The sequence below is a fragment of the Lissotriton vulgaris genome, chromosome 9, assembly GCF_964263255.1.
Source record: "Lissotriton vulgaris chromosome 9, aLisVul1.2, whole genome shotgun sequence".
Lineage (NCBI taxonomy): Eukaryota > Metazoa > Chordata > Amphibia > Caudata > Salamandridae > Lissotriton > Lissotriton vulgaris.
The window spans coordinates 288,671,185-288,697,192 of record NC_141697.1 but is presented as its reverse complement, the minus strand read 5'-3'; the positions used below and the strand labels follow the sequence as shown (position 1 = coordinate 288,697,192).

The 26,008-nt window shown below is 47.9% G+C and overlaps 1 protein-coding gene across 1 annotated transcript in view; it reads left to right on the top strand.

Annotated features, from left to right (window-relative positions):
* LOC147690028 (phospholipase B1, membrane-associated-like) overlaps nt 1-26,008 on the top strand; it is a 186,901-nt gene that overhangs the window by 117,609 nt on the left and 43,284 nt on the right. Inside the window, exons 10-12 of the mRNA XM_086936630.1 lie at nt 12,094-12,159; nt 13,284-13,375; nt 24,638-24,719. Coding sequence (XP_086792756.1) covers nt 12,094-12,159; nt 13,284-13,375; nt 24,638-24,719 — 240 coding nt within the window. The remainder of the gene's footprint in view (nt 1-12,093; nt 12,160-13,283; nt 13,376-24,637; nt 24,720-26,008) is intronic.

The following is a 26,008-nucleotide window of genomic DNA, read 5'->3' as shown; positions in this document are numbered from 1 at the left end:
GTTTTGAAAGAGGTAAAGAAAGCGAGGCAAAACTACCATCTTGATAAGGGACGCCCTACCGGCCATGGAGAGAGGCAAGGACATCCACCTGGTGACATCGTCTGCAAGTTTAGTAATAGCCACACCATAATTAAGTCGAATCGATTCTTCTCTGTCCAAGGACACGACAATGCCGAGATATCGCAACTCCGAATCACACCATTCCAGAGGGTAGTCAAGGGGAAATCTAGCTACAGCAGCAGTGAGGGGGAAAAATTGAGACTTCCGCCAGTTGATATGGACACCGGAGACACCCCCAAAAGCAATCAGCTCCCGTAGGAGCGAATTAAGGTTGTTCTCAGGGTCCTTGACATAGAGCGTAACATCATCGGCGTATAACGAAATACCGACCTGTCGCTGAAGACAATTAAAGGCGCTCTGCTGGTGAAACTGACGAATCCTACAGGCCAGCGGCTCAATGGCTATAGCAAACAAGAGGGGCGAGAGGGGGCATCCCTGTCGGGTCCCTCTCGTAAGAGGGAACGAGGGGGATAACACCCCATTCACCACTACCCTCGCCATCGGATCGGTATATAAGAGCTTAACCCATGAAATGAAGATCCTGGGGAAACCCATCCGACAAAGAACATCAATAAGATAGCCCCATTCAACAGAGTCAAACGCCTTAGTGGCATCAAGAAAGATAGCAGCAACCGGGACAGTAGGAGCAATGGTCGACACCAACGAAAACAAGGTGCGAAGATTGTGGGATGTAGCACGGCCGGGCACAAATCCCGACTGGTCAGGCAATACAATAACGGGCATGAGCTCGGCTAGTCTTACTGCCAAAACCTTCGCGAGAATTTTGACATCGCAGTTGAGCAATGAGAGGGGTCTATAGGAGCCCACATCCTGCGGATTCTTACCCGGCTTAAGCAGCGACGTAATGGCGACCTCCCGCATGGAACCCGGCAGACGTCCCTCCTCCAGGGACTCCTCAAAAACCTCACGGAGAACAGGGGCCATGGTGTCCACATAACACTTATAAAAATTCAGCAGGAAGGCCATCCAGGCCGGCTGCCTTCCCATTAGACAGAGACATGATGGCAGTCCTTACCTCATCCACCTCTAGGGGCCTGCCTAAGAACTCCCGATGACCATCCGATAACCAACAAAGTGCCAGTTCATCAAGAAATCCGCCATAACGAGTCTCACCCGTCTGCTGTGTCGTGTAAAGGTGTGTATAATGGTCAATAAAAGTACGCTGAATCTCCGAAGTGTCCCGACTGCGAGTGCCATCCGGTGACACCAATTCCAACACGTCCGACCCATGCCTTGGATGTCTAGTAAGGGCAGCGAGGACCTTACCGGGCCGCTCCCCTTTACAGTATCGCCTCGCCGTCCAGTATTTCCCCCTATGCTTAGCCTCTCTAGCAGCCTCCTCCTCGTATTCGGAGAGTTTAGTACGGAACTGCGCCAGAAGATCGGGATCAGAGTCAACCTGCATCCTGCGTTCTAAGTCTCGCAAGTCAGCCTCCAAGCTCTCGAGAGTCCGAACAATCAGCCGAAGTACTCCACAACTTTTAGATATAGTGACACCCCGGATCGTAACCTTGAACGCCTCCCATATGACCTCGACGCTGTCCACAGAGCCCTTGTTTCTAGGGAAGAACGCCTCTACCTCTGCACCAAGCTCCTCTTTGAACACCGGGTCAAGCAAAGCAGTCGGAAATAGACGCCAAGGTGGGCGCGGCCTATGCAGCCCGGGGACGGATAGAGCAACCTTCACCGGACAGTGATCAGAATACGTCCGAGCCAGATGTGTAGCCTCCCGTAGGCCAGCAGCCAACCCTCTAGAGAGAAACACATAATCCAGTCTCGCCCATGAACGAGCATGTGTGGTGTAATGAGTGCCCTCCTTGGTGGCAGGGTGGGCGTACCTCCAGCTGTCGACCAGCCCAGCCTCCTCCACAATCCCACGCAACACTTCTCTAGCCTGTACATTATACTGAGGACTCCCCTCCGATCTGTCCGACTGGGCATGTAATGCAAAATTGAAATCACCCCCCCACACAATGTAAGTGGCATCCACAGCAAGAACATGACCCCATAAAGTGACAAAAAAGATTGGCGTATCGACATTAGGAGCATAGCAATTAACAAACAGTACAGTGTTCTGCCCAAGCCGCCCCCTCAGTAGCACATAGCGCCCCTCAGGGTCCCCCACAAATCCCAGTTCCTGAAATGCGAGCGATCTTTTAACAAGGATGACAACCCCTCGAGCATAAGAAGAATAGGAAGCAAACCTCCTGGCCGCAGCCCACCTCCCGCCAAAGTTGGGGGAAGGAGCGGGACGCAGATGCGTCTCCTGGAGGAGAGCAACATGAATAGCATGCCTGTCCAGATACTAGATCACACTACGACATTTCCTGGCATCATTAAGTCCCCGTACATTCCAGGATAGAATCGATATCTGATCTATAACAGCAGTCGACATTACCCAGTTTCAGGGCCCCACGGGACCCAATAAGCAAACACAGGGCATCCAACTACCAGCAACAGCCAGCGACAGGTCCATACCCTAGGGCGCAGACAACCCCCCACATACACTCCACACATTCCCCAGCCATCTCCGAACCATTCAACAAAAACTTCAACAACCCCCCCCCAGCCAAGCCATCCATGCAACAAGCACTCAGAGCATACTGCACGCCGCACGCCGCCAATCCAACTTACGCAACCCGCAACTCGCACACGTGTTACCATGACATAGCGCTCCCCGTCACGTGGCAGCCTAAGATGGCGGCCGGTGCACTCGGGCCCAAGATGGACGGGAGCACAGACCCTAGGATCAGTTCCGTCAGATAAAGAAGCGGACCAGCCTAGATAGCGGGCGCGACACCACTCCTGTGCACTCAGACAACAGCAGCACCTCTCATATCGACCCAGGGGTCCTGGGCAAACAAACACGGACAGCTTCATTCCCGCCCCATCCACCCACCTGATACCACCCCAACCATCAGGCCATACGCACCCCCACCCCCCCCCATTCCCCAACACACATCCAGTAAAACAACATAGGACTAGAATCCAAACCAAAGGTACACATGGGGCACACCCTCCGGGGAACCTTCCAGAGGTGCACGACACCACTCCCTCACGCCACGCCAGTGTCCGCGCCAACAGGTGTCAGACGGCCCCAGGCGCAGCGCGGGGGGGTGGGTGCCCAGAGCGCGACGCCAGATAGCACCATCCTGCGGTGCCATACCGACCCCAAGAAATAAAACGCACTCACTCATCTCAATAAAGACATGACCCCCGCACCAGCAAAAGTAAAAGCGGGCAATAGTCAGGCCGCAAATGCGGAGAAGGAAGGCAGTAGAACTCAATATAACAGGCACCCGTCCAGAATACTCAAAAAAAACAGTAAATAGAGAGACAACGACCAAAGTCACCACAATCAAGCGACCTCCTCCTCAGCCGCCGAATGTTCATCCTCAGGGTCTCGATCGCCTCCCCGATCCGCAGCTGCTCGCTCGCGCTGGAGGCGCTTCGCAAAATCCTCAGCATGCTGTGGGTTGGTGAAAAAATGTTGTTTAGCCTGGTGCGTCACTCTAAGTTTAGCAGGGTACAGCAAGGCGTAGTCCACCTGTAGATCCCGAAGCTTCTTTTTTACCCCCAGGAACTTACGACGCTGGTCCTGCACCATCGGCGTGAAGTCGGGGTACATGGTGAAAGACACCCCTTCGAAGGAAAGGGCCCTGTTAGTGCGGGCAGCCTGGAGGGCGGCATCTCGATCCCGATAGTTCAAAAGGCGCGCAATGATGGGGCGCGGTGCAGCCCCAGAGGCCGGTCGAGGTCCCAGTGTCCGATGCACTCTCTCAACGATGAACTGGGATGAGAACACTTCCGCCCCAATGGCGCCCACCAGTAGCCTCTCCACATAAGTCTCCATTTTGCCCACATTCGTGGACTCCGGCACACCTACAATGCGCACGTTGTTGCGCCTACTCCTCGCCTCCAACTCCTCATTCTTAGCGGCAATGACACGCAAGATATTGTCCATTCTCGCCAGTTGGGTGGTATGGGTGGCCGCCGTGTCATCATGGTCCGAAATGCGCTGTTCCGCCGCCGTCAATCGTTCCTCATGCACGTCCAGCTTCTGGACGACCGCATCCATGCGTGACGATATCTTGTCCACTTTGTCCACTATCGTGGCAAACCCCTGCCTCATCTCCTGCATCATTTGGGTAAAGTCCGGTGGTGGTGGTTGCGGGACACTGTCAGCGACATTCGGGGGGGGGGACTGCGAAGTCCCGGCCTCCTGGAGCAAACGCGTCCCCCGCCTAGCCCCTCCAGAGTCAAAGGACAATTTAGATTGTTTAGTGTCCGGCTTCCCCATAATGGTGCGCTAATGATGCAATGGGGGACCAAAGCAAATAGGAGTCAGGATATAGGTCGGACAAAGGGTACGGCCAGAAAAGCTCGAATCGTGGGGGCACGAGCAGGCCAGCGCGCCCCACCACTCCCAACGACGAGAAGATGGCCGTCTCCACTTCCAGTCCAAGGGGGGGAACCCCCAGAAAATAAGAAGAAGATCCGTTGAGCAATGGTATTCGGGCAGGCAGATGTAGGAACCAAGAGATAAGTCCGACAGCAAGGAAGAGCCAAACGGCTTGCCCGGCCAGCGAGCGGGCCCGGTGGAGAGGGGCGGAGCAAGGCCTACACCCCACGTGCAGAGCCCCGGACTGGCATGCCCGATGACGCCGGGTCAGGGGGCATCAGACTTCCAGAGCGCAAGTCGGAGAAACTTGGGATCCTCGTAACTTCGGCCAGCAACCTCCGAATGGCCCAGGAGTTGGACCGTGGGTAGTCAGTCGATATCCCAGTAGATCTGTGGGGTCAGATCAGGGCGCAGCGATGATAATCAGGATCCCTAGGCGGATAATAGCTCCGGGCAGCGGGAGCCTCACGACAGTGCGGCCATTCCGCAGTGCGCCCTCTAGCGCCCCCCAGCCTCTCTTTCTTGCCTAGAACATTTATTTTGTTCCATGTAAAGAGCACAAAGGTTCTGCCATTTGGGATTGCACATCCATCTTGTCCCCTCTGCTCAGTCTCATTTTACAGAATATCCTTTTTATTATGGTCATGGATGAGAGGGATGATGCTGATAGGAAGCTAATACAAACCCTTTAACAATTTCCTTTTCCAGTGCTGCATATATTTATTCCACTCCATAGCTCATGGAAACATTTCCTTTGGAGAGAAGCCTGTGGAATCACACATATTGTGTAATTGACAGTGCAGGAAATAATTGAAAGCTCCACGTGGGCTAAGAATAAAAAACCCTCAGGTAAGGATTGCACTATATAGATAAGAGGAACAGATGGTCAAGGCCACACCTGCATATATGCCACACCTGCATATTTCATCCCTCTAGTGATGTTCTGCTGTAGCCTTCCACCTTCCTGATGCCTGATTTTAGCCTTCTCTTTTTGCTCATTTTGACTCTCTGTTTGGGTGGAGGTAGGATATCACATATGCCGTGTTTGAGGGATTTCCTCAGGACTCTGAACCAGTGTCCCTACAAGGAGCTACGTGCACCCGAAAGGCCAGGCACCAGCAACAACCACCTCAAGTGCATCCTGCTCAACACCCGCTCCGTCCACAGACACGCCGTCAAACTCTGGAACCTGCTCGACACAACATCACCAGACCTCGCCTTCCTCACGGAAACCTGGATGAACGCCTCCTCAGCGCCCGACATCGCCATAGCCATCCCGGACGGATACAAAATCACCTGGAGGGACCGCGTCAACCAGACTCGAGGAGGTATCGCCATCGTCCACAGAAGCAGCATCCGAATCACGACCAACTCCGACGACACCATCACCGCCGCCGAGCACCATCACTTCCAGATACACACCGACCCCAAGACCACCCTCAGAGGCACTCTCGTCTACAGACCCCCGGGACCACGCACAAAATTCAGCGAAGCCATCGCAGACTTCATCAGCCCGCACGCCCTCACCTCCTCAGACTACATCCTCCTCGGGGACCTCAACTTCCACCTGGAGAACAACAACGACAACAACACCACCACCCTGCTGGACAACCTCGTCAACCTCGGACTCAAGCAACTGGTGAACACCCCCACCCACTATGCCGGCCACACGCTTGACCCCGTCTTCTCCTCCAGCAAGCACATTTCCTTCAGCCACTCCACCGGACTACACTGGACAGATCACAGCTGCGTCCACTTCAACTTCAGGAGAACCACGACCCACCACCATCCACAACAGGTTCCCCGTAGGAGCTGGAGCAAGATCACCGCCGACCAGCTCACCACCTCCCTCGGCCAGAACCCTCCCGCCAACACTACGGACCCCAACGAAGCAGCCCGCAACTTCACACACAGTGGCTCACCAACTGCGCCGATGAACTCGCACCTCTGAAGAACCCACCCAGCAGATCCAGCAGCAAAAAAGCCTCGTGGTTCACCAACGAACTCAAGACCTCCAAGAAAAACTGCCGCACCCTCAAAAATGCCTGGCGACTCGACCAAACTACAGAAAACATGACAGCCCTCAAGAATGCCACCCGCATACACCACCAGTTGATCCGCACCACCAAAAGAACAACATTCAAAGAACGACTGGACAACAACACCCACAACAGCAAGGAACTCTTCAGCATCGTCAAAGAGCTCTCAAACCCCAGCGCCGAAAACAACAACATCACACCCTCGCAAGACCTCTGCGAATCACTCGCCTCGTTCTTCCACCGCAAGATCGCCGACATACACAACAGTTCGGCGCACAGACCACGCACCTAACCACCGAACCAATGCCCCCCACCACCACCCTTTGCAACTGGACCCCGATCAGCACCAAAGACACTACCCGCACGATGAACACCATCCACTACGGCTCCCCTACCAACCCTTGCCCCCACCACGTCTTCAACAAGGCGGACTCCATCATCGCACCCCAACTCCGGGACATCATCAACATCTTCTTCACCACCGCCACCTTCCCGGAGACCTGGAAGCATGCCGAGCTCAGCGCCCTCCTGAAGAAACCGACAGCGGACCCCACCGACCTCAAGAATTTCCGCCCCATCTAGCTCCTCCCTTTTCCTGCCAAAGTCATAGAGAAGACCGTCAACATACAGCTCACGGCCTTCCTTGAGACGAACGGATCCCTCGACCCCTCACAGTCTAGTTTCTGAGCTAACCACAGCACCGAGACCGCCCTCATCGCAGCCACCGACGACATCAGATCCCTGCTCGACAACGGGGAAACAGCTGCCCTCCTCCTCCTGGACCTCTCTGCAGCGTTCGACAAAGTATGCCAACGCACACTGATACAGCGCCTCAGCAACGCCGGAATCCAAGAAAAGGCACTGGAGTGGATCATCTCGTTCCTCGCCGGAAGAACCCAAAGAGTCCGCCTCCTATCCGCAGCCACCAAAGTCATCTGCGGCGTACCCCAAGGATCCTCGCTCAGCCCCACCCTCTTCAACGTCTACATGAGCCCCCTCGCAGCCATCGCACGCCAACACAACCTGAACATCATTTCCTACGCCAACGACACCCAGCTGATCCTCTCCTTCACCAACGACCCCTCCACCGCCAGAGCCAGCCTACACGAAGGAATGAAAGACGTCGCCGAATGGAAGAAGAACAGCCACCTGAAACTGAACTCAGACAAGACGGAAGTCCTCATCTTGGGTTCATCCCCCTCTGCCTGGGACGACTCCTGGGGCCCCCTGCCCTGGGCACCACCCCCAAGCCAACGGACCACGCACGAAACCTGGGTTTCATCCTGGACTCCTCCCTCTCGATGACCAAACAAGTCAACGCCGTCTCATCAACCTGTTTCAACACCCTGCGCATGCTCCGAAAGATCTTCCGATGGATCCCCACCGAAACCAGGAAAACGTTCACCCAGGCACTTGTCACCAGCCGACTGGACTACAGGAACACCCTCTGCGCTGGAACTACAGCCAAACTACAGAAAAGACTCCAGCGCATACAGAATGCCTCCGCACGACTCATCCTGGACGTCCCCCGCCACTACCACATCTCCTCCCACTTGAGAGACCTGCACTGGCTCCCCATCAGCAAAAGAATCATGTTCAGACTCCTCACCCACGCACACAAGGCTCTCCACGACCTGGGCCCCAAGTACCTCAACAACCGCCTCACTTTCTACACGCCCACCTGCCAGCTGCGATCGACCAGCCTCGCCCTCGCCACCGTCTCATGCATCCGCAGAGCTACCGCCGGAGGAAGGTCCTTCTCCTTCATGGCGGCCAAGACATGGAACTCCCTCCCCATCCACCTATGGCTGACCCAGGACCATCTCTCCTTCAGGAAGCAACTCAAGAACTGGCTTTTCGAGCAGTAACGGACCCCTCCCCTCCCAGCGCCTTGAGACCCTAGCGGGTGAGTAGCGCGCTTTACAAATCTGATTGATTGATTGATTGATTGACTCTCAGCATACTGGTGGTGGGATCTGTGGAGAGGGCTGATAGCCACTGGGTTTGATGATGAATATTTTTCAACCTGGGCTCCTCAGGTTAGTCTTTCCTTTGCAGATTGTATTATGTATTTGATGAACTGTCAAAAAAAGTTTTACAAAAAGACACTATGTTGGAAAATGGCCCGCTCTAAAAAGTTACCCCAAACTTTTTGGCTTCCTCCTCCTTTTCTGCTGAACTTCTTTTTGTTGGCTTTAGGACTCTGAGTACTTTACCACTGCTAACCAGTGCTAAAGCAGATGTGCTCTCTCTCCTAAACACGTTATAATTGGTTTACCCCTGTTTGGCACATTTAGGTTACTTGTAAGTCCCTTGCCAAGTGGTATACCATAAAACCTTGACCTATAAAGGTCCCGCAAGGGGCCGCAAGGGGCCTCGCTAAGCCCTACCATGTTTAATGTTTTTGTGTCTTCCCTTGCTGAAGTTGGCAGAAGGTGGGGTGTGGAAATCTGCTCATATGCTGATGACACCCAGCTTACTGTAATCTTAGACGAGGAGGATAACCCCAAGGACAGGCTTATAAACTGTCTCTCTGATTTGGCTGACTGGATGCACAAGCACTATCTCAAGCTTAATGCAGACAAATCAGAGATACTGCTGTTCGGAGGCCATACTGAACTGTGGAACGACACCTGGTGGCCGGTAGCCCTGGGTGTCCCTCCTGCCCCGACATCGACAGCGAAGAACCTTGGAATAACGATTGACACCTCCCTTTTCATGAAAACGCATGTAGCCACTATATGCGGCAAAGGCTTTGCAACCCTGAAAATGCTCAAAAGAGTCTTTCCATGGGTTCCAATAGAGTGCCGAAGAATCTTAGTTCAGTCTCTCCTGATGAGTAGGCTGGACTATGGGAACTCCTTGTTCGTTGGCATGGCGGAGTACCTATTCACCAAACTCCAATTGGTGCAGAACGCAGCAGCCAAGGCCATCTGTATGAAAAGGAAATACGACTCGGCCTCAAACTGTCTGCGTGATCTGCACTGGCTGCCAATGAAACAGAGAGCAACTTTCAAAATGCTATGCATCACTCACAAAGCACTGCACCAGACAGGACCACTCATTCTGAGAAAAAGGATTCACTTCTACACTCCCACTAGAAACCTCCGCTCTCAACTTTCGGCGCTAGCTAGCGTCCCCCGGGTAAAAAGAGCCAGGATGGGCGAACGAGCCTTTTCCCACGCCGCAGCAAAGAAGTGGAACGAACTGCCTGTGGCCCTCCGACTCACAGAATGCCACCTGGCATTTAGGAAAAAACTAAAAACTCTCCTTTTCCCCCACTTCGACTAAACCAAGCAATGAAGCCCACTGCTCCCGTTCTCTAGCAAACTTAGCGCCGTGATATCCCTTTGGGATGATTGTTAGCGCTCTACAAGAAACCTAAATAAATAAAAAAAATAAAAAAAAATTAAATGATACTAATTGGCCTGCAGCCATGGTTGTGCCACCCACATAAGTAGGCTTTCAACCCTGTCTCAGGCCTGCCACTGCAAGGCCTGTGTGTGCAGTTTACAGACACATTTATTTGGTATTTAACACCCTTTGACAAGCCTTAATATCTCCTTTTATTACATATATCACCCCTCAAGTAGGCCCTAGGTAACCCATATGGCAGGGTGCTGTGCAATAAATGTTAAGACAGGTACATTTACGTTTTGTATGTCCTGGTAGTGGCAAACACCCACATTTGTTTTTCCCTACTGTTAGGCCTACTTCTCTCATAGGTTAGAATTGGGGATTCCTTAATACCCTTTTACACTGTAATTCCAGATTAGAAAGGAGTAGCTGTATCATGTTTCATATGTTTGGAATGGTAATGATCAATCCTTTTTACTGGTAAAGTTGAATTTAGCATTACGGTTTTAGAAATGTCACTTTTAGAAAGTGGACATTTCTTTGTTTTTACTGCTCTGTGTGCCTTGCAGCCTTTCTCAAATAAACGTCTGAGATGGATGACAGCTACACTTTGTGCATTCCCTCTAGACAGCCACAACGCGGGAAGGGTGGGTGTGACAGAGAACTCATCTGCATTCAACAACACTCTGATAGCTCTTCCTGGGCAGGAAGAGAGGGAGAGATATGAACTTACACCTGAATATCAATGTCCTGTGTCCCACACAAAGGACTGATTGCCCCCCACAGATAGCCTTGCAGACAGGGCTGGGATGAAAGGGCACCTGTGCACTTTGAGGGCCTGCTTTGAAGTCACCCCCACTTCAAAGGCACATTTGGGTATAAGTACTGGGGCTCTGACTCTACCAAGACAGTACACTACTGGACCGGTGAATACCTCTGCCAGGAGTAAAGACTGCTGCGCTACAAGGATTGCCACTATGCCTGACAGCTCCTCTGAAAGAACTGCTTTCTGTTGTGCTGAACTGCCCTGCTGTCTGCTGATCTCTGCCTTGCTGGGGACAAGTACTGGACCCATCTCACTTAAACCCAGAGTAACTCCAAGGGCTTGCTGGCTTGCCCCCTGTTCTGAAGTCCCAGGGCCATCAAAGACTTCCTTCAGCTCTTCAACAACACCAGGACTCTGCCATCTGGGAGTCCAGCCCTAGCAAGTGTTTCCAATCTAGTCCTGGGCACCTAAATGGTGGTTTATGCTATCCATCAAAACGGACGCTTTAATGACTTTGCGCCGATTGGAACTGACTCATTGCCCATTTACGTCGGCGCAGCAGCTGCCTGCCGACATTGCTTCTAGGGCCTGCATGATATAAAGACGAGAGACTGTGTGGCTCGATATGATACATACTAAAGGGGTTCTACGGCGAAGCCTTCCTCGACTGCGTGACTTGGAAGTGAACCATCGCCTGCATCCACGGGATCGACAATGCTGCATCACCTCCCCTGCTGCTCGCATTAAGTCCTCGTCATCAACATTTGCTCCATCCACGGTACTTTGCCAGTGGGACCTGCGTGAGTTCTGTAGCCGGCCTGCCCTCCATCACAGTTGGCCTGAAATTTGGATGTACCCTGGTCTAGCGCAATCTCAAGTAACCCATACGCACTAATTGACTCTAAGCACTACTTTTTGATTTATTCTTTCAAAATTCATGATTCCGGTTCTACTTATTGGAGTTTGTTGTTTTGGTTTCGTTCTACTCATAAAAATATAATCTATTTTTCTAACTCCTTGTGAAGTATTTTTGTGGTGTTTTCATTGTATTACTGTATGTGTGTTGCACAACTCCTTCACACATTGCCTCTTTAGATTAGCCTGCCTGCTCTGTGCCAAGCTAACAGAGAGTGAGCTCATGTTATCTTTTAGTTTGTATCTAGATTACCCTGACTAGGATTGTGGTCCCTACTTGGACCCAATTTCCAATACACTACCATTATTTACCAAGTTTATCACTATAAACAGGAACAAATATTAAATAAGATTTAAGCATGCTTAAAATGTAGAGAAGGGATACTTCCCAAAAATTAATATACATTTACTCTGATGCTCCTCCTAAAAATTGCCAAAATACTCTAAATGGTCACAGTCTCGAGAGTTGCAATCGCCATTCATTTTTTTGTCAGATGTAAATTTAACAAGTTCTTATTTTTTTTCTCCTTCAGACTCTTTTTTCTGCAGAGAGTTTCATTGCCAATCTGACGATTTCCCTGGACATGCTGCATCAGGAGGTAAGCTAAATAAAAAAAAATGTTTTAATGAGGATAATTCGAATCAAAATCTGTCCACACTGCCATGTGTTAACTCTATTAGGACCCAGCCACTTACTTTCAATGTGTCATTCTGGTGGCTTATATAGTCAGTAATTACTGAAATTAGGAAAATACTGTAATCGGTGTCATAGCAAACTGGAATGTGCCATAATGCAAGTAATGATAAATTGCCTAACTCATTGCATGCCCATATATTGTCCAGCTATGCTAATCTACCAGCTGATATCCAATAGAGCTTCTTGAAAAATATGGTGTGTTAAATCTATTGGAATGTCCTGAGGGAAGCTTCTGTATTTCATAGAGTAAGGTTTATGCATTACTCTGAGGGTGCTTGTGTTTCCCAACCAGTTGTGGTGGCTCATTTAATAGGACCTTTATGCCTTGGCCCTCCTTTTTTCCATTCGCCAAACAAAGGCCAAGATTTACAAAAGTTACACTCAAGGCAGTGTAGCAACCAAAAATACTGCACTGGTTTGCATTGCATAACAAGAGGAGAGAACCATAAATACAGTGATATGGCACTCTCCCCTTCTCTCCCTAGTGCTGGTGCAGAATTTTGCCATCAAGCACCATGCACACACCTTTGTTCCATAGTGCAAGGATGTGTGTGTACTGAAAGGGTATACTTCAGAAAACCTTCTAAAAAGAAGCTCATCCTCCTCATCTCTTCCCTGAAACATTTTGGGGTTATCTGTCAAGTGGTGGCTGAGAAAAAGTGAAGTCCCAAAACACTTTCCCCCCTTGCATTTCCATAGGAAAAATTAGACAACAATACAGTATTGGTATATCGAAAAGGAGCAATTATAGACTGACAATATCTTAGAAAAGAGGTATTGCATGGTTACAGTTATAGTATAACAAAATTTAACAGCTGAAATAGAAAAAGACAGTCATCACCTTATAGTAAGTTAAACATACCCAGTGAAAGGTAGGAGTCCAAATGATATGTTGATTGATGTTCCATGTTGCGTGTTAATTCACAATTCTTTGGGCTATTTTCTTCTGGGAAACCTCATCTAGGGTTATCTATTTTTATTTGAGGCTTTCATGTTTTAATGTATTTTCCATTTAATCTATTTTAGGTACCAAGGGCCATTGTCAACGTGGTTCAACTATTTAAGCTTGATGGTCTCCGACAAGTCAATGATGGTTCCTTTGGATGTTTGCTTCAAAAGTAAGTTAATTGTTTCATTTAAATATAGGCACTAACACAGGCTCTACCATTATCTTAAGGTGTGTGCATGTAACATAAGGTGTGACTAACAATCTTAATAACACACATTGCTTAAAAATAATTGTATATTATTCACTGCATTTCCCCTCTACTACAAATGTTAATCACATCCAATGTTGGAAAATAAGGGATCACATTTAGATAATTTTGTTCAGTTATGTTTGCATGTTTTAAATTGAATTGGTAGATATTAGAAATGGGATTCCTGGTTGGCTGAGGTATGCAACCAGGCCAGGCAGGAACTACCACTCTGGTCAGGGTAAGCTAGATACACAAGACGATAACCGGTGCTCACCCTCTGTTAGCTTGAGACAGAGCAGCCAGGCTTATCTACAAAGGCAGAGGTGGAGATTCCGGCCGGTGGTGGAGATCCCACCACCGGGCGAAATCCCCCCAACCGGGCAGAAGCTCCACCATTGGGCCGGAATCCTCCACATGCTTCAACACCCTCTGTATACTATGCAAAACATTCAAATGGATACCCCCCGACTCCAGGAAAACAGTCACTCGGCCCTTATCACCAGCAGACTGGACTACGGCAACGTCCTCTATGCCAGAATCAACAAACAATTCCTCCGTAAACTACAGACCGTCCAGAACGCCACAGCCAGACTTATTCTTGATATTTCACGGCACAACCACAACACCCAACACCTCCGCAACCTCCACTGGCTCCCCGTCAAAAGAAGAATAACTGTCAAGCTGCTTACGCATGCCTACAAGGACCGCCACAACTTTGGACCTCAATACCTAAACAGCCCCCTCTCCTTCCATGGTCCCAAGAGAAACCTCCGCTCAGCTGACCTCTCCCTAGCCCCCATCCCACGCTTTTCCAGGAACAAAGAAAGGGGAAGGTCCTTCTCATACCTTGCAGACAAGACCTGGAACGATCTCTCACTTCACATCTGACAAATCCTGACACTGCACCATTTCAGGAAAGACCTCAAGACCTTGCTCTTCGACTGACCTCAACGGAGCTGCACACCCCCTCCGCCCCCAGCCCTTTCAGATCCTTATGGGTGAGTAGTGTGCTTTACAAACCCCTGATTAATTGATTGCGGTAGTAAACATGTATTATAAGTATTGCTAATGCTGAGAGAGGTTAATGTAAGAAAAAAAGAGCCCATAAAGCTCTGAACACATCTACTCCACGTTACCTGGTGGACCAACTCAAGCTATCAGGCGGCTCTAGGCCATTGCGAAACTACGAAGCAGTGATGTTTGAAACCCCAACCCTTAAAAAGGAATGACTGATGGAACAATCCTTGTTGGGTAGTGCAACCAGAATCTGGAACTTTTTACCTCCAAATCTATGCACGACTGTTCCTGAAATTTCTTGTCCTCCAATAATATTTTGGTAAAAAACTACAATCAACTCTTGGCACAACCATCTACACTACCTCATCCTTTTTTCTGCTGTTTATACCTCTTATACATTATGTTCTATGTAGTTATCTACCATGTTGTTTTCTCATTCTTTGTAATTATTTATAGTAGTTTGTGTTGTGTAGCTTCCCTGTAACAAAATAAGTCTCTTGCAGAGCGCTCTAGTACCCTTAAGTAATTTCCACACCATATATAAATATGCATAAATAATGAAATACGTCATGGAAATGGCACACTGTCCTTGTTTGCGCCACTGCGCACCTTTAAACAGGTGCACCGGGCACAAACAGAGGCATTGTGCCCTATTATGCTGAATACACTGCCCCCGTGACCCGGGGCTGAAGTGAAATATGGAGCAGCTGCTTCTAAGCCGTTCTGTGTTTTGCAGTGCAGGCAGCATGCCATCTGCAGTTTTAAGAGGTGACAGAGATCCCCCTTTAGGCAAGTGCAGTGAGTACTGCACTCTCCTGCAAGGGGATGCCAGGGGTTCCATGGGACTCCCTTTTACCCCTAAAGAGGGATTCTTTCAGGGGGCACACTGATAGTGCGCTGCCTTTTTGTGGCACAGTTTCGGTGTTCTCCTATGGGCCTGATTGCTTTTGCGTCCGGGTCAGTAATAAACCGTGGAAAAGAGGCAAAGTGTGATCCGGCCCCTTCTGCAATTCAATTGCTCCCCGTAAACACCCAAAGTGGGCACACATGCCCTTTGCACCCCAGGGCACAGTGTATAATACAGCCCAACTTGGGATGGTGGAGACAGGAGTTATCCGAATGAGGATCCCTTTGAGTGACATTTTGAGTGAACTTTTAATTTTTCAAACAATTGTGCGGTAGTATAGCATGATTAATATCTGATGCCTTACACCCGAGCAATGCCTGAAAAACAGCACCCATAAAGCCACCTCAAAGATGGCCGCAAAGCAGAAAAGCTTCTGCAGCAAACGCAAAGTACAACCGTGAAATAGAGGCGGGTAAATATCCACTGTGGAGGCATCTATTTCGTTGTACTGGAGTGAGGGGCATTACGAGTATTGTAGCACTGCAGGGAAGTAAAGTAACTAAAGTGATAAATAGTGTTCCTTTGTCATTGCAAATGCACAGGGTTTACACTGCGTCTATCCCATGCTCCATGTAAATATATATTTTTTATATACAATAAAAAATTACAGAAATCAAAACAATAAAATAATCTGAAATTGTTAAAAAAGATACTCCATCTAGCTGTCCCAGGCGTAGCACATGGAGAACAGCCCTAAATGCGGGAGATTAGCCTCACTACAGGTCTCTTATTGCAAGTAATAGCAAACCAACTGCACCGCCTATCAATGCAAAGACCTATGCACCGAGTTTAGACTAGTGTTTGAAACAAAGCACTCGCCAGAACATACTGCTGCTGAGACAGATGCACATATTTTCTGGTCACTTCAACGACCCCAGAATTGAAGCAAAGGTGGATGCTCCCGCATGACAGGGCATCCCATAATTAGGCTCCAAACACAAGATGCCGCTCATCGTATACCAGTGCTGCCAAGCTTTCGTTTTGCTTATCTGTGACATTTATGTGCAGCCAGTGTGCTTATGTGTGAAACATTAGTGCCCTATGTGTGACACTTTGACATTAATCGGGAGTAGCAAAGAGCAGTCATGTGCATGTAAGGAATTGTTTCAGAAAGGACTCCTTTCAATGCGCCGTAAGAACTCTCCTTTCCTGAAGAGCTTATGCAAGGCATTTAATCAGAACACCCACAATGGAGTGTGTCCCAGGAAGTAAAACTAAGAATTGCATGCAGCACCACTTCTAAAGGAAGTTGGATCCCACATGGCCCACTTTACATAGGGTAGTTATCACGAGAGAATGGGTCCCTGAGTTTTAAGGGCCTACCAGATAGCTCAAGCTGTCATGTTGCAAACGTCCTTTTGCGGACTTACTGACAACCTGCAGTGGTTTTGATCCCGTCCACTGCTTACCATTGATTGGTTACATTGTGACTTTCATTTGCTTTCTTCATATTCAATGGCTTTCCTTGTTTGTCCCCTCCCTGGAGCATAGTCTCTTTACCAACCCCTTGACTAGCTGACTTCTGTTTTGCTGCTCACTTTTAGATAACAACTTTTTTCTCTATGATTATGTACTCCATCATACTGCATGTGTTTTCCAGCTCTCTTCCACCCGAATCCCCTGTGGCCTCCCTCATGGCTGCTCACTCTCACTCCCATATCGTTCTCCATGACCCCCGACGCTCCATGTTGCTGTCTCCCTTGTGTGCTTTTCTGCAGGCCACCTAAATTGCTTTCTTCTTCATACCCCGGTTGCTTCCCCCATCCTGCTCCCTTACCATTGCCACTGCTGCCCCCCTCCCCAACTCATGCCACTGTTTTTATAATAATATATTTTGGGGGGAGTCAAAGGCAGGGAGTTTCTTCCGACCCTCCACAAAAATTCTATTGTGCATTTACAATTTCTTTTTTTATTTGACTCATTTAGGTCGCACCCATCAGTTTAGTTCGCTCAATTAAATTAAATTAAATTAAAGATTGCAAGAAATTGAGCCTGCATCATTCTGTAGGCATGAGTATGTGGTGACACATGCACGTGCTTACAGAATGATGCGATCACCAGCAGTAGACTCACCAGTGCACCTTTTTGGTGCTTTGCTGATGTAATGTAAAGTAACATTGGCTTGTACAGTGACGGTATCCAGGTGCTGAGTAGGCACGGGCTCTGCAGAGAGATTCAGGTGAAGAGCAAGGTTTTCATTTTCATGCGGAATTGCATAAGTGGCATGGCTGCCCTGATGTGTTGGAGAGGTCGTGCCAGGATTTGGCTGCCAAGTTGAGCCTCCTATCTTGCTTATGTATATACGGGGGGTGTGGTCGAGCAAGAGTGATGCAGAGCAGAGATTCCTGGTTGGTTGGTGAAAGAGTAGGCGTTGGTTGAGGTAGATGGTACCCAGGTTGTGTATGCCTGGCTGCGTTTTCGAATGGGGAGCTAGTGTAGTTCTCGGAAGGGAGGTTCAATGTGTGTGGGACGAGTAAGGTTGAGTCTATTGGAGAACCTGACCTTATGGGCCAGGCGGCGCAGGGCACGCCTGAAATCTCCGGGTTCACCTGCTTTGACTGACAGAGACACGTGACACTCTGTTGGGCATAGGAAAGAAGATTTATTAGCTGCAGCTAAGCACAGTGGTCCTGTAAGTACACCAGCGGGTAGGTTATCAGGAGACTGCCACTTCAATCCGTGGCTCACAGTCTCTTATAGTACATATGTTTACAATGCCAACTGCCAAAACATACAAAACTGACAAATAGGAATAGTTTGAAAACAAGCTATCGATTGTCTAAAACACACCCTCCTTTCAGACCCTGTGTGTTCTCCCTCCCACAAGTTAATCAACACTAGCATCCGTAATTCAATTTGCAGGTGGTGGTACATGTTGAATACTACAAAGGACAGTCTATGTAACAGGAGAACACACAAAGAGAATAGCGAAGGTCAGTTAAACAAGTTAAAGACAAGAAGAATGGTGGGACCCAAACAGTGGAGTAAGACATGGATTAATCAGTCTAGACATGGATATACTAAACTCGGGAGACCCTGACATCGGTTTCGTAAACATAAGCAGAAGTTACTCTTTAACAGGAAGGACACGTAGCAGCTGCAAAAGCAAAAACATCGCGTTCACCACGTCCGCCATGCTGCCTGAGTGAGGCAACACAAAATGGCGGTTGCACACAAAATGGCAGCTAAATACGAAGCAAAGTCGAAAACCACGTAACCTCACTGGCCGCTGCGTTTTGGATGGTTTGTAGCTTGTGTGACAGGTGTGCAGGCATGCCATCATAGAGGGTGTCATCTAAGTCCAGCCTGATTTTGATGAGGGCCTAGGTGGCAGTCTTTCTGGTGTCTGAAGGGAGGTATTTGATGATGTTTATAAGCATGCTGACGATATGAAAGCAGTCAGAGGTGACGGTGTTCATTGGATGTCTCATTGTGAGGTTGGTGCCCTGATGATGCCCAGGATTCTGGTATGGTCGGAAGTTGTGGGAGTGGGGTCTAATTTTGTGGGCAACCAGGTGGAATCCCAGGGTGAGCTTTTGTTGCCAAAAATCAGTATTTCCTTGTTGTTGGTGTTGAGCTTGAGGTAGTTCACTCTCATCCAGTTGGCCAACTTGGTTAAGCACATTTTGAAATTACTTTTGGTGGTGTTGGTGTCTTCGGATATTGATAGGATGAGTTGGGTGTTTGCAACGTATGAGATGATGTTTAGACAGTGGCCCAAATGATGCTTGCTAGTGGAGTCATTTATACCTTGAAGAGAGTACGGCTGAGTGAGGAGTCTAGCGGGACTTCATAGATGAGGCGAAAAATGTGAGGTTGTCCTGTGTCGCCCTTCCAGTCAGGAAGGAGGCCCTCCACTTGAGAGCTGGTCCCTGGATTCCAGTTTATGGAGTCTGGAGATGAGTATGTTGCGGGAGACTGTGTTGAAGTGGCTGAAAGGTTAGGAGGATGAATGGAGCAGTCTGGCCTCGATCTAGTACTGTGCGCATGTTGTCTGATGCTGTGATAAGGGCCACTCTAGTTGCTGCAGAAACCTGAGATCAAGCTGTCCTGGAGTTTAAACCATTCAAGGTGGTGTAGAGCTGATGTTTGATTGCCTTTTCTATAAATTTGGCTGGGAAAGGGAGCAAGGCAATGGGTAGGTAGTTGCTGCGAACCTCTGGTCCGAGGATGGTTTCTTGAGGAGCAGGGTGACTTCTTCATGTTTCCAAGCATCTGGGAATGTGGCTTTAGCGATAGAGGTGTTGATGATACTTTGAGTGTTGTGCTTATTGTCGGTCTCCCAAGGTTGGAGAAGCGGTGTGGATATGGGTCAGTGGGGGGCTTGATTGGTTGGATACCATTATAGCCGCTGTGTCTTCTTTGGTCAGTGAGGTCCACTTCGTAAGTGAGGTGTCCATAGTGCTGTAGGTCGGAGATGAGAGGGGTTGGTAGGGTGTGGTTGAGGGTCAGAGTTCCTGTAGATTTTAGAAATTGTGTTGTGAAAGAAGTCATGGGTAGAGGAGTTCGAGGTGCCTGCAGGATGAGTGAATTCCTTAACGATGGCAAATAATTCTTTGTATTTGTTGTTGCTGGTTTCAATCCTCTGGGTCAGAGCTTTCTTCTTGGTGTCTTTCAGTTCATAGTGCTAGATGCTGAGTTAGATCTTGTAGACATTCCTGGAGGCGGGCTCTTGTGAGGTTGTCCATTTTCTCTCAAACTGTTTGCATCATCTCTTGTACTCTCTGAGTGCATCGGTGTACCAGGTTGCTTGTTTGTTCTCTTCGGGTTGACATTTTTGAGGGATGCAAGGATGTCAGCAATACAGTTTTTGAAACTATCTGTGTTTCTATTGGTGTCATCAGAGAAGATTAGAGGGTGGCACTGGAGGGTGTTGATCCAGGTAACTTCAGTCACAATCTTCCAGCTATGGCTAGGGGTGTGTAGCCTCTCCGTGGGTGTGGTGGGTGCCGGCGAGATGTTGAAGAGTATGATGAAGTGGTCCAACCATTTGAGTGGGGAGATGTGGCTGACCTTGATTTTTTTCACTGTAAGTAAAAATGGGGTCTAGGGTGTCCTAAGGCATGAGTGGGGCTCTTGATGAGCTGAGTGAGCCTGATATTTTATAGGCTGTCTAGTAGGAAATTGGTGTTTGAATCTGCGGGGTCATCAAGATGAAAGTTGAGGTCACCCAGGAGTAAGAAGTATTTGGAGTTTAAGGAAAAGAGGGTGATTAGGTCGGTGAGGAGGTTGCTGAAATTGCTCTGGAATCCTGGTGGCCGGTATGTGAGGATACCCCTGATGGTGGATTTGCTGTATGTCTGGAACTTGAAAAGAAGGTGTTCAATAAACAAAGATTTTGGGTCGTTGGTGTTGGTGCATTTTATGGTGTCTCTGGGGATGATGGCGATGCCTACTCTTGGTTTCATGGTTCGATCCTGGTGCAGGATCTTGTATCCTGGTGGGATGGTGTTGGCAATGAGTGGGACAGATGAAGGGTTTAGCCAGTTCTTGGTGAGGAAGAGGCTGTCCTGATATTAAACAACAATGGTAAAAACCATTGCTTTGTACCAATGCTGCTTAGCATCACCAAAAAGCAGTGGCAAAGTCAGTAGGGCCCAATAGCTAGACCTATTTGCTTTGCCAATGCGTGTTTTTCCTTTACTGAACTCTAAAATTTGACAATTAAATAACCCATTACCAAGAATGCACACAGGGTCCCAGAGGTGTCCCAGTGTCCAAGAATGACTTAAAAAAAGGCAATCAAGGAGCCTCCATCTTATGTGGTACATTGCACCAGTATTGGTTTTTTGAGGCAAGAACCCAAATTTGCATTTTGGGACATCTTAGTTCTGCTTTTTCTATAGGCATTTAGATCAAAAGCAAGAGCCCGTTAACAGTGCATCACACACAGAATGTGTAACTTTGCTCAAAATCTTTTTTATCAGACCAAGCTAATCAGCAGAGATGATGGAGTGACTGCAGCAGCTACAGGGATTTAGATGTTCTGCTCTTATGATCTGCAATTTTATACAATGCCAGAACCTACTTTTATTCTACTATGCAGCAGAAAATGATGCTGTATACATTTACTTCAGCACTGCTATCATGAGGACCAATTTTGGATTCAGGAAGCTACAACTGCTGAAGTCTTGAAAAGACAACCAGTTATGTTCATGAGTGGTCACAGGTGGTTCATGCATCATTGGCACCAGGGAATATGGAGCATCAGTGTCCGCACGCAGGGCCTGCATCAGTGGTACCTTGGAGAGCATCTGTTAGCTGCCCTACAGAAAGCCTTTATCAGTTGTGTGTGTGCAGTACATCCAGGGGCCATTCGCACTACATGCACCTGCAGCCCCTCCCAGCACGTTTATAAGGTACCCCTCTTTATACATTTATCCCCCCTTTGAAACACATTCATCAGTGATATATCAGCACTGATGGTATCAATAGTGGTCCTACAATGACCACTGCTGCTACACGCTTGTGAGATACATGAAAGAGAAGGGCCCGAGAGTAAGACTGAACATCAAGCCTCGAAGCTCAAGTGGAACCCACTTCATTAGAAAATTAACAAATAACCCATCATTACAAAAAGGCATCAGCGTTTGAGCAATCCTTGGATCTGCCATGAATTAGCTTATTGAAACACAATCAATTATGGGTCATCCCTTGGCTGTCATTTGCCCAGCATTAGGCCTACTCATTGCAAACGTTAATGACACTATAGCAAGAACAGAGCTCTTAAGCCTGTGTTTAACATCTTCCCCTAAACGTCGCCCCAAAGTATTGATCGATAAAGGATTATCTTTACATTTTACCATCAATGGCCAAAGAGCCTGAAGCGACGGTGCGTCTTTTCTACCCCTGCTTGCCCCAAGCCCCTACATTCTCCCCCTGCAGAGCACCATAAAGATGGGTGAAGGGAAGAAATTCCTAGAGTAGTTCAAATAGTGGGAGAAACTGCATAACACAGTCCTGGGTGCAGTTAGGGTGCACATGCCAAACCTCTTCCATTGCTTCATTCTGCTGGCTGCAGCCACAGATATCTACAGGGGGATGTATGACATTACAATTCATGCTTTTAACATGCATGCCTTTACAACGCAGTTTTTACAACGAAAACCTTTACAACGCATAGCGCTTTGGGGTGCTGGATAGTGAATAGTTTAATTTACTGTTCCAACTCCAGTCCCCGTGGACACTAGGGAAGGTGTTGGATAGTAAATTAAACGTATTCCCTATCCTAGAGCGCCCCCCAGCGCAAGGCGTTGTAATGGTTTGCGTTGTAAAAGTTGCGTCGTAAAGGCACTGCGTGGTAAAAGTTGCGTTGTAAAGGATGTTTCCCCTACAGGGTGGCGACTTCCAGCTCCTCAGTAGCCAGCCGCCACATCTGAACAGCCATGACCTGTCCATTGTTGATGACTGCGAACTCTGTGTCATTGCTTCCTCTGAAACAGCAATCACAGATTTGCTTGCAAAGGTAGGCCATCAGTGGGATTGACTTCTCTGCCAGGGCCCGGGCCCATCATGGCCCCCGATGCTCCATACATTCCTGTCACCACCACCGCCCAAGGATCCTGCTAGTGCCCACTACCCTGGAATCTGCCAGGTCCCATTGATGCCGGAGAGACCACGGTCTGCCGCCCTTGGAGTCACTGGCAGCTGGAGGATGTCTGGACTGTCTGCTCTGGAAGCACATGGGAGATGGGAGAAATACACCCACAGCCCTGTTCAGATCCCAGCCCAGTGGATGGGGGATCTGTGCGGTCAGCACTCCAACAGAACAAGATAGTCAGCTTCCACTGCATGAATAACGAACAAAGCAAAGTTCAACATCAACAGCAAAAATATAACGTGTGCGTCTGAGTCTACACTTTATTTGTATCACGGAAAGATAGAAATCTGCAGAGTGCATGGACTTCCATTCTTGAGGCTGCTAGAGGCAGCATGTGACCTGGGCACAGTGGATGCACCAAGAGCAGTTCCTGGGGCCACACCCTGGAAGGAGCAGCTCAGGCTCAGTCCATAGGGTGCCACTTCATGCAGTCTAGCTGAGTAACCCCTGACTGCAGCAATCACCCCCGGCTCCTGGGCACTGTGGGAGCTTCCTGCCTTTGATCTATTATCCATAGTATCTGCTGGCTTCTCTCCTTCTGCTGTCGGAACCATTCTATAGGAATCACTAATAGTGCCGTGTTATCACATCGATCTGGTGCATGGTAGAGTTTTTGGATGTGAGCCTCTGTATGAGACCTACTTTCTGCACCATCCCCAATGAAAACATTAATGGCTAAATATGAAAACATATTGTGGACTGATCCGAAATCATGACAGACAACCGTGCACTCCAGTGACTAAAGGGGGCTGGCTCAAACCCATTCTGTGTATGTTTTAAATTGTGTGTTGTACTAACATGGGGTCTGGCAGAGTGTATGTTTATGTTTTAAATTGTGTGTTGTACTAACATGAAGTCTGGCAGACAACTAAAGATATATTTAGCCTTTAAAATGGACAAGGTAAAATGTTTTTTGAAGAAAGTAACTATATAATTGCGCACCTGATTTGGGTCCGCTCTCGTAAAATAAGACATTTGAAGCACAGTACAGTATTTGTAATAGCATACTGGTCTATAAATTAAGAATACAAATTAATTCTGCATATTAAAGTCAATAAGCATTTCATATTAAATGGACGCGTTAATGTGTTCTCCCTAATACTTGTGAGATGAAGTCATACCTTCAAAAAATTTACCAGTAGAATTGATAGTTTTAAGTGTAGCTCTTAAATAAGCTGGATATGAACATATTGTGAAACTAGATTTCTCACTTAAACCCAAACGTGTTTCAATCTGTCTCACATTCATAGACACAGGGGCGGTGGAATGTGTTGCCTCGTGCTGGACTATGAGAAGAGGCTTAGGGAGATGGTGAATATCTTTCATACTATTACCCTGTCCTTTCTCAAATTTTCAAAACATTGACACAGCCGGGAGGCTCGCCTCTTAATGTTGTTTTGTGGTGTTTTGGATACAATGAAGCACTTGAATCTATTCAAGAGGTCTAGTGTTTTCGATGTATTGATCCATCTGGTAGATGCATAAAATAGAAGTCGCCTTAAAAATGGCAAACGCCCTTTGATAGACCTGGCTCATCATTCTTTTGTTTTTGAGCTTCAGCATATTTACAAATATCATTAAGTATTTTAGCATGAACAACAACCCATCTCATCACAGGTGAAATTCAATATTTTCTTTCTATCTGTTTTCTTAACAGGTCTTTTTGCTCATGTTTGGTAAAACCAAAGGACAATTCTCCAGAGCTGTTGGAGCTAATAGATCAGAACATGCAATTTCAGGTACGAGCTGAATCAGATGCTGCGGAAAGGATAATACAATGGGATTGAAACATAAGCCGCAGTGGAAAGGGGCGGGTGTTTTTTCTGCCTATAACAAACCTGTCTCCTTTCCTTATGTAAGGCCAGTAAGGCCGGTCATGAAATTAGAGCTTCTGTTTTTCAGGCGATCTAAAGTAGAAGAATCACAGCATGTACTCTTTACAATAATTTATTTGGTATTGTACATTGGCCAACACATAACCCAAGCATCTATACATGCATCCAACTCTCTCTGGCTTAGATTCTTTCCTCATGTAAACCTTTCAATCCCCTTATTATTATTAGTGTCGTAGCCCTTGTGTCATGGCCCCTAGCACGAGGAAAGAAATGGGCCCGGTGGCTGCTCTTTGAACTCTGAAATACAGCAATATTCGGGGTTCCATGGGCCCTTCAGGGCTCTGGCCTCAGTGCTATTGCACCTGATACAGCAATGGAAGCTACCCCCCTGATTAGTATAGGTTATAAACTGTGGATTTTGTGTCTACCCTACTCTTGTCTGCAAATCAATCTTGTAACAGTTGTGATCAGCCTATGAAGAGTATGCCTTAGCACAGGCTCTACAAAATTCCAGCAGTATAGGGTAGTCTGTGGTTAAACATTTTCCTGACACAGTAGAACTGTATAAGCAGTTCATTTACCCTGGAAGGCCATGACGCTGTTTTATATTCCATTATCTCTTTATGTTTCCCAGACACTGTGCCCCCCAGTCAACTCTCACTGTAGCGCTTACTACTTGTTTGTTCATATGCTTATTTTATGATGATTTTCCAACGGGTGAATGTCTTATGCTGAATGCAATTGTGTGAATAAATTGTACTCCGCAAAGCAAATTTTCCAATTCTGAGTATTACATTTAGAATAGCCTCGAACGGTTAATAGTTTCTAGACAGCATGCATGGCGAATTCTTGTGACAAAATGTATTTTATGTAATGAAAATACAAACATATTCCTTGTGATACACTGACCCTCCCTGTAACCAATATATTGATATATTTTCTGTGGGTATTAACTTGGTTATCTCAGTACATTTATTTGCAAGCCATTCATCAAATGATGTCGCAGGAGAAGTGACAATAAGCCTTCCCCTTGTATGCCCTTTATAGTGATCCAGCGCACCTTTCTGAACCTGTAGGCTCCGGTGTAATCATCAAATAGAGAATGGAAACTATAAAAAAAATCACCAACTGGGTCAAGGAAGAAGAGAGCCCTGATGTTGACATCCATGCAAATGCACAGATGCAGGTTTCCT